The sequence below is a fragment of the Physeter macrocephalus genome, chromosome 9 (genome assembly GCF_002837175.3).
Source record: "Physeter macrocephalus isolate SW-GA chromosome 9, ASM283717v5, whole genome shotgun sequence".
Lineage (NCBI taxonomy): Eukaryota > Metazoa > Chordata > Mammalia > Artiodactyla > Physeteridae > Physeter > Physeter macrocephalus.
Window position 1 is genome coordinate 25531496 of NC_041222.1, and position 9927 is coordinate 25541422.

Genomic DNA, 9927 nt, shown 5'->3' on the forward strand with positions numbered 1-9927 from the left:
GTGCCCCGGTCCGGGAAGATCCCACATGCGGCGGAGCAGCTGGGCCCGTGAGCCATGGCCGCTGAGCCTGCGCGTCCAGAGCCTGTGCTCCGCAACGGGAGAGGCCACAACAGTGAGAGGCCCGCGTACTGCAAAAAAAAAAAAAAAAAAAAAAAAACCCCACAAATGTGAATCCCAGTCCTGCTCACCCTTTTGGTAATTGCCTTACTCAGGTCAACACACTGTGGTCTCCTAATCAAGCGGAAAATATCCACGCCATAGAAAGCATTTTTTCATACCATTATCAATGGATTGCTTAAAACTTGTCCTGTCTTCTTTAGGACAGTGGTCCTCAAACTTGAACGTACATTAGAATCACCTGGAGGGCTGATTGCTGGACCCCACCCCAGAGTGTCTGACCCAGTAGGTCTGAGGTGGGCCTGAGAATTTGCATTTCTAACAAGTTCCGTCAGGTGATGCTGGTGTTACTGGTCCAGGGGCCACACTTTGAGAACCACTGCTTTAGGGACACGCTTTCTGGTGTGACTTCGCATCCACAGTCCATACCAGTTCTTGGGGGAAAAAATCAACAGCTGTTGCCTCCAAGCCTATTTTCGATTATTTATTCCTAGAGCGCTGACTCACTGGTTCTCCCTGGTGCCGAGTGAGTTGTGCTCCTTTCAGATTTGCTCCAATGGCCAGGGCTGGGATTCATTGCTCCAGAAGCAGGGAAAGTTCTTCCCTTAGGCAATCTCAGCCCTGTGAGCTGGCCCCGAGGACCCAGCTTTTAAGGACTCAACCCTTCCTAATCTCCCTTCTAGCATCACTCAGGGCCCCGCTCATGGTCTTCCTCACTCCACTGGCAGCCCTGACCCTCCCTTCTAGGTGATGGGGCAACCTCCTTCTCTGTCCCTTCCCTGCCCATCAGCACCCATCTCTCCCCCTTCCTCCCAGGATGGCCAGGGCCTTTCGGCAGATCAGACTCCTGATGGCTGCCTCCCTGGGCCCCCTGTGCAGATTAGGCCCCCAGTGGGATTCTGACTATACTTGAGTGTGTGTGTATGTGTGAATGTATTTTATTTTCTTGAGAATTAAGTGTCACTCCTTTCCATGAAGAACATATTTCTGCTTTTATAGTAGAGGTGAATAAAAAATAGGATTCAGTTTGCTGAAATGTGGTTTTTAGCAAGCTGATAAAAGATATTGGCCCCGTAAAACAAGAGATACCTGCAGTACCAGAATGAAAAAAAAAAAAAGGTGTTTTTTTTCTAACTTACTTAATAATCTTTAACCAGTGCAATGAATGATCCTTCTAGCCACACGTGAGAGTGTGGATTTTTTTCCTTGTGAGGTAGATCAATTGCATTATTTCTTTAACATGCTTTGGTTATTTAAAAATATCATTTATTACTGTTTTTTTCCATTTGCTTTCCCTAAAAAAGTCCATTAGAATAATTGCTCAAGCTGAGCAGACTTCTTTGTGCTGAAATTATGGTCAGTGAGTGCCTAATGTCACCAACCATCTGTTCTGACCTGTTCTGGCTCATAAGCTTTAGGAACTGTCCACATCTGGCAGGATCCAGAAGAGCCAGCCTGGGACCATTCAGAGAGCACTGGCCTGGGAGTCACACCTCAGTTTCCTCATTTGTGAAATTAGGGGCAGAATGAGGTGACCTCTAGGGTGTTTTGGTTTTGTTTGTTTCGAGTTCTGACCGCCTATAAAATATTTTTTCTGCCGTTAATTATATACAGCTCTCATGCACACACTTACTCACAGATAGTTACTCCAAGCCACTGACAGCCTTGATGCTGCGTCTTATGCCTGGAAATGATCATTCCAGCTTTTAAGCAGCGTAAAGAACTTTAGAATTTCCAAAGCCATTCCGCATCCTCAGTGTTTTTGCTGGGCCCTGTAAGTTACATGCTGTATTGCCCCCATTTTATAGGTGAAAAGACTGAGACTCAAGAGAGTTCGAGTAGTTTCCCTAGCTTTGGGTGGCATGGACATGGAGAGCCGTGGCTCGACTGTGCATGCCTTGGTAGTCTGTGCATTGGCTGTGTTGCCTTCCAGCAGGGCCGAGTTTGCACATTTTCTGTGTTTTAACAATTGTTGTTGCTCCACAGCACCCTCATGACACACAAAACTAATAATGGAACCCCACCTGCATCCAAAAAGGATTTGAGGGGCTTCCCTGGTGGCGCAGTGGTTGGGAACCCGCCTGCCAATGCAGGGGACATGGGTTCGAGTCCTGGTCCAGGAAGATCCCACATGCCGCGGAGCAACTAAGCCCGTGTGCCACAGCTGCTGAGCCTGCGCTCTAGAGCCCACGAGCCACAACTGCTGAGCCTGTGCACCACAACTACTGAAGCCCACACGCCTAGAGCCCGTGCTCTGCAACAAGAGAAGTGACCGCAGTGAGAGGCCCACGCACTGCAATGAAGAGTAGCCCCTGCTCACAGCAACTAGAGAAAACCCGCATGCAGCAACGAAGACCCAATGCAACCAAAAATAAATAAATAAATAAATAAAATTTATTTTTAAAAAAAAAAGCAAAAAGGATTTGACGCAGCAGAAATGAACTGTAATGGCAAAGTCAACTTTTTTTTCAAGCAACTAGCTCCCAATCTTCCATCAAAATAGAGGTAAAAACGAAGGATGGACAAGGTTCACCCTGACTGCGGCAGTGTCATTCTTTTTACAAAACATTTATTGCAAAGTATTTTGAGCATTCAGAAAAGCACAGAACACCAAACACCCATGGACTAGCCACCCAGAATTAATGTGTTCACATTTTGCTCTATTTGCATCATATTTCTTTTAAAGAAATGAAATGCAGCAGTTCCCACTGAAACCCCCTTTGTTCCCCTTCTATGGTGGTGGCTTCCCAGTGACCATCCTGTGACATTCAGGGCCAAATTATTCAAAACATTTTGATACATACATTGGGAGGATCCACCACTTGTTGAAACAAGAAGTGCTTTTTTTTTTATCATGGTGAAATGTACATAACATCAAATTTACCATTTTAACCATTTTTAAATTTACAGTGCAGAGGCATTAAGTACCTTCATATTGTTGTGCAAGAGGCACCACCAGCCATCTCCAGAACTTTCCATTATCCCAAACAGAAACTCTGTACCCATAACTCTTCACTCCCCCAGCCCCCAGCCCCTAGGAGCTACTGTTCTCCTTTATGTCTCTATGAATTTGACTACTCTAGGTACCTCATATAGGTGGAATCTTACAATATTTGTCCATTTGCATCTGACTTATTTCACTTAGCATAATGTCTTCAAGGTTCATCCATGTTGTAGCATGTATCAAAATTTCATTCCTTTTTAAGGCGGAATAATATTCCATTGTATGTATAAACCACAACTTGTTTATCCATTCATCTGTTGATGGGCATTTGGGTTGCTTCCACCTTTTGCTCTTGTGAATAATGCTGCTACGCACATGAGTGTCCAAATATCTCTTTGAGTCCCTGCTTTTAATTCTTTTGGGTATATACCCAGAAGTAGAATTGCTGGATCCTATTACCATATGATGGGTAATTTTAACAGTGCACAAAGGTTCCAATTTATCCCCATCCTCATCAACACTTGCTGCGTTTTGGTTTTTGGTAATAGCCATCTTAATGGGTATGAACAAGAAGTGCTCTTAAAGATCATCTTCTCTTGAAGAGGAGGAGACTGAAGCCCTAAGAGGGAAAGGGTCACACAGAGAGGCTGAAGTCACAAGCAACTCAGTACCAGAGCAAGACCTGGAACTTGGGTCCCAAAACTCCCACCTGGTTCTTTCTACTAAAGCACACAGTCTCATTTCCATGGCTTCATGTCAGAGGGTATATAGTCATGGACATGGGCCAGATACAGATTTCAGATTTATTTGTTTTGGTCCTAACTTTGTGTTTTTAAAAAAAGTTGAAAATAATATCAACATTTTAAAATGTGGGAGATCTTGTATTTTAAACATCTAGGGACTTCCCTGGCCGTCCAGTGGTTAAGATTCCGTGCTTCCTTTGCAGGGGGCACAGGTTCGAGCCATGGTTGGGGAACTAAGATCCCGCATACTGTGCAGTGTGGCCAAAAAATAAATAAAAATAAAAATCTGGATTTATGATTTCACCCCCGCCAAAATCAGAAGGTCTGGTGACTCTGGACCAACATTCTGGCATAGCATGTTTGGAGCTGAGCAGCAAGTGCCATCTTTAGGTGAGACATATAGTCACCAGTTTGCCACAGTCCCCACCACTCCCTAGTATCCTTCCACACAGGCTGCTTCACACATTGGCTAGTTGATGTGAACACTGGAGTTTGCAGCTCTCTGCTTTCCAAGCACATAGATGTTAGTCATTCTGTGTGTCAGCAGACACATAGTTATGTTTAACATCTCAGGCTGATTCCATACCCCCTTACTCTCTCCTCTGTTTTACTTTGTCTATATGAATATCTCAGCTATTTCTTCACCCTAGAAAAGAAGTAATATTGCAAATAAATAATGCAAAATACAAATAAAGAAGTATTTGAATAGTCTGATTTGGAGACAGCGTGATGTACTTAACTAATCTGATTTGGAGATAGTATGAAATACCAGCATGAAAGTCCAGAGACTTGGATGCTTGTCTTAATTCTTCCAGGAAATTCCTGGTCAACTTTAGTAAGCCTGTTCCCTCTCTGGCCTCCTTATGCCTATGTGTCAAGTGTGGAGTGGGACAGGGAGATCTCCAAGGCCCCAGGGGGCACTCTAGTTTTTAATGAAGATAAAGCCCACTCCTTTTGTGCGTCGATTTAGAAAATCACCTTGCCCATTTGAGCCACTTCCCAGGACGACCCCTCTGAACTGGCCCTTCCTGTGGCCGCCAGCACACCCACCGTCTGCTTTCTCTTTGCTGGCAGGTGAGGAACGACCTGACCGGGGTTCTGTATGGTGAGGACATCGAGATTTCAGACACTGAGAGCTTCTCCAATGATCCCTGCACCAGTGTCAAAAAGCTTAAGGTAGGTGCAGCTGGCCACAGCCCAGAGGACAGACTGACCGCATGCTCCTGGGGTTCCCCAAATCCCCTGACTTTGAAGGAGGCTCGAATTCAGGCTGTTTCATTTCATCCTTGGCATCTGACATATGAGGAGAAGCTCTCAGAAGCTGGCTTCCCTTGGCTGTCCCCAGTGCTGGTTGTTCAGCCCTGGCCAGAGGTCTGATTGCCAGGTGTACAGCCTTGTGGAGCTTGCTGGGTGATTCTGTATCTCTCAACCCAGCCTGAGAGGCAACCAGGGTGCAATTATTATCATGTCTGTTGTGAAGAGGCTCAGAGAGAGTAACTCTCTTGCCCAAACCCACAGCAAGGAAGTACTGTTGTTGGGACTGAAAGCTCAGGCTCCTGACCCCCTCCAGTGACACTCAACTCCAGGAACAGAAGGGTCAACTAGATGTTTGCCCAGTTGTAAGTAGTTCCTAACTGTCATCTGTCCATTCATTCCCCAAACTCTCTGAAACACCGTGTTTGTGCCAGACACTCTCCCGGGCTCACAGACACCGTCAGGCCTGCCAATGTCCTCAGGTCACTCAGAGCTGGTAAGGAAGGCAGATACCTCTCAGGGGAACCAGGAACCGAGGGGCTGGGGAACAAAGGGAGGAAGTGACTCATCCCTCCCGGGGGAGGGTTCAGACAAGGCTCCACCACGGAGGATGGGCAGGACTGAGACCTGCAGGGTGAATATCAAAGGGCAGGACAGCCATGCTCACTGTGCACTTGGGATCAGCAGGAATTCCAGGAGGCTGGAGTATCGGGGTGGGGCCATGGGAAAGATGCTGAGGCCGAAAACAGAATTTGGAGCCAGTTTCCATGAGCCTTGGATGTTGAGCTAAGAAGTTTGGTCTTTTATCCTGAGGGCAGTGGGGAGCTGCTGGGGGATTATAAGCAGGTACAGACATAGTTAGAGCTGTCACCTTACTCTTCCATTCGTCATGCCCACATTGAAAGTCTCCTGAGGCCCCAGATGCCAACTGCTGACATGTCCCTTCTCTCTTGGGCTGGTCCCAGGTTATACCAATCAGAGCAGGTGGCAGTTTAGAGATCATGAAGCCCTCAGTTCACATATGGGGAGACTGAGACCCAGAGATGGGGAGCAAGGGAGCAGAGCACCAGTTGTTTATCACCTGCTCAGGAGCAGATACCACATCTGCATTGACATTTCAGCCCTGGGAGCCTCTGCAGATGAGGAAACCGTAGCTAGGGAGGGCCTGCTAGCAGCCTAGGTGTCTGGGGCTGGATCTGCCCAGCTCTTCCCCCACAGACGATGTGGTCTGAGGGTGGAGTCGGGCTGTGCAGAGGCCTGGAAGATCCAGAGGATTGGAGTGCCTGCTCTGCAGGGACCACTTGGGGTGGGGCTGGGGTGGACGGGGCTCTGGTGCTGCACTGACATTCTCCTACCACACGCAGTGTCTCCCCAGGGTGGGCACTGGAAATAGCTTCCTGCACCTCAGAGGCCCGGCAGAATTCTCTGGGCTTTAAAATTTAAAGAGCCTTTATGTGTGGAGCAGACGCATTAGTTGAAAGTCTACGAGAAACTGGGGATGGGTGGAACTGGGCGCTCTGCTCATCAGCCAAGCAATTCCAACAGAAACAGGAGTGATATGAACGCTGATGAAAACAGCAGCGGGACTTTCTAGTGCATTGAGCAAGGGCCAGGCCCCCCTGCAGAACCCTTGACCTTCACTTGCCCATTCAGCCCTCCCCAGAGCCCTGGGACAGAGAGAATTTTTGTATCCCTGTTTCACAGATGGGGAGCTTGAGCCTCAACGAGGTTAAGAACTCACCCCTAGTCACCCAGCTGGAAAGTGATGCGTTGGAATTCAAACTCAGATCTGGGCAATGCCATGGTCCAGCTTCTCCACCGCCCCACACAGCTGCGGTTCTGAGAAAGGATTCCAGCATCACATAAGCCCGGGAGAGCAGAGCCAAGGACAGCATGCTCAGGCTGTTGGCAAAGGATCCCCTTTGTGTGGAGTGCTCTTCCCCCAGAACCTGCATGGCTCCTTTTTGCATCTTCTTCTAGTCTTTTCTCAGTTGTCCCCTTTTCCCAGAGGCTTTATTTAAAATTTAAATCCCTGCCCCTCACACTCCCACACCCTTTTCTGCTAATTTTCTCCATTTCACTGATGGACATCTGTATCAGTTTCCTGGGGCTGCCATAACAAAGCACCACAAACTAGGTGGCTTAAAACAACAGAAGTTTATTCTCTCACACCTTGAGGCCAGAAGTCCAAGGTCAAGATGTCGGCAAGGCTATACTCTCTAGCAGCCTTGGGGACTCTTCCGTACCTTTCTCTAAGCTTCTAGTATCACTGGCAATCCTTGATGTTCCTTGGCTTGCGGCCGTGTAACTCCAGTCTTTGCCTTCACTGACATTTCCCCCTTTTCTCTTCACATCATCTTATTAGGACACTAGTCATATGGGATTAAGAGCCTACCCTACTCCAATATGACCTTATCTTAACTAATTTCATCTACAATGACCCTGTTTTCAAATGAGGTCACATTCTGAGGTATTGGGAGTTAGGATTTCTACATATCTTTGGGAGATACAGATCAACCCATGATAATTTCTGACCTCCTATTCATTTTACCCAGTTGTTTTGTCATCTGTCTCCTCCCACTAGGATGTAAGCTCTAGGAGGCAGCAGTTTCTGTCTGTCTTGGTCACTGTTTTATTCCCCAGCACTTGGAACCAAACCTAATTTGCTCAACACATTTACTGAGTATGTGTAAACAAAATACCAAGTCTGGACAGACAAAGCTAACAGAGAACACAAGGATAAAATACTCAGGAACAAAGAAAAGTAACTTCTGGAAAGCTTAGAGAAAAAACAAATCTCTGGTTTGCTGTAGGATAAGATAGAGAAGGAAGTACAGAGGACAAGGAAGAAAACTAAATAGCAACTAGCAGAATTAAAATCTGCGTTGGAGGTAGTAGAGAGCAGAGTTGATGCCAAGGAAACTAAAAATCAGTAATATGGAGGACAAACTTGAATTGCTGTGCCAGAATTCAGAGGAAATGGTCAAAGAGATCAGTCTAATTAGAGGAAAGATAAGTTATGGACACTGGAGAAGGGAGATCCTAAGGGAAAACTGGGACAAATGAAACACAACCAAAATCAAAAACAAAACAGGAATCTCAGTATCAACAAGCACAACTACCACCCAGATCTTGGTTTCTAATACCACTCTCCCTGAAAAGGAACCAGGGCTCCTTGGAGAAATGCCTGACTCTAGGACTGGGACAGGAAACATACAAGATGATCCTGGAGCATCTTGTAGTGCCAGAAAGTTAAGGACGTGCTCAAACCACATCAACAACACACACTGATGGAGGTGTGTCAGAAGAGTACAGCAGCCAACTGAAAGAGCCACTGAAAGAGCTCCCAATGGCCAAAGCTGGGACATTTGAGCAATGAAATAAAAGTGGTATTGGATTATAACCCAAAGTATAAAACAGATACCCATGATTGAGTAAGTAAATGGGAGAGAATAGACAATCTCCTATGCCAAAGAATTCCAAATAATTTATGTAGATATTTCAGGCCCAAGGATGTAGAGCAGAACTACCCACTTGTTAAGTGACTTCCTTCCAAAGAGCACAGGATGAAAAGGGGGGAAAAGAAGAGTAACTTTAGAGTGGAAGAATCTGACAACTACCTCAACCAGGTGACCAAGGTCAGCATCAACAGTGATGTCATGTTGATAGTATGTACATTTGATATGACGTGGTGAGAAGGGCACTTTACCTCTGTGTTCTGCCTCCCCAAAACCTATAACTCCAGTCTAACCATGAGAAAAACATTAGGTAAATTCTAGTTGCAGGCCATCCTGCAAAATACCTGACCAATGCTCTTCAAAACTGTCTAGGTCTTCAAAACTAAGGAATGTCTAAGCCAAAAGTAGCCTACAGAGACATGACAATGATATATAATGTGGTATCCTGAATTGGACCCAGGAATAGAAAAAGGACACTAGAGAAAAGAACTAAGGGTATCTGAATAAAGTATGAGCTTTAGTTAATAATGAATTGATATTGATTCATTATTTATAACAAATGTACTATATTAACGTAAGATGTTAATAATAGGGGAAACTGGGTGAGGACATATGGGAACTCTATATACTCTCTTTGTGATTTTTCCATAAATCTAAAACTATTCTCAAATAAGAAGTTTACTGAAAAAAAAAAAAAGGTGACAAACTTAGGTGGGCTCAAGAGAGATCTACTAGATTGGACCATACACAATTGCCGATATTCAACCATTTTGAAATTACAAAGTCAACAGTTTCATAAGGAAATGCGCAGACTGTATGTGCAGTCTAGCTGGCCTTTCTGCATTCTAGCAGAATTGGTGAATAGAGAGTAATACCCAGACACATTTTGTCAGAAGTTTTGAAATACAAACAGAAAGGGGAAAATCTACAAGTATCTAGCCCAGAAAAAAACAAATTTCCCACAAAGGTGCAAAACCAGGCCACCTCGACTCCCTTGCAACATTCAATCCCAGAGATGATGGAGCAGCTGGGAGACATTCTCCGATGTGTGAGACTCACATGATGTATTACTAGCCAGTGCCCTTCTTGAAGTTAATCCTTGAAGTCCTTTATCAGCCTGCCGAGAATGGCTAGAATCAGCAAACTTTATAGCTGAGGTCATGACAGAAGCAGGTGAGCAGGGATCACGAAAGCCCATGGAGGGAGAGCTAAGTAGTCGTTATAAAAAGTTGTTATAAAAGTGTATGCATTGGGCTTCCCTGGTGGCGCAGTGGTTGCGCGTCCGCCTGCCGATGCAGGGGAACCGGGTTCGCACCCCCGTCTGGGAGGATCCCACATGCCGTGGAGCGGCTGGGCCCGTGAGCCATGGCCGCTGGGCCTGCGCGTCCGGAGCCTGTGCTCCGCAACGGGA

The 9927-nt window shown here is 46.0% G+C and overlaps 1 protein-coding gene across 1 annotated transcript in view; it reads left to right on the plus strand.

Moving 5' to 3' along the window:
- GABBR2 (gamma-aminobutyric acid type B receptor subunit 2) overlaps window positions 1-9927 on the plus strand; it is a 370296-nt gene that overhangs the window by 178066 nt on the left and 182303 nt on the right. Inside the window, exon 4 of the mRNA XM_024126525.3 lies at window positions 4879-4980. Coding sequence (XP_023982293.1) covers window positions 4879-4980 — 102 coding nt within the window. The remainder of the gene's footprint in view (window positions 1-4878; window positions 4981-9927) is intronic.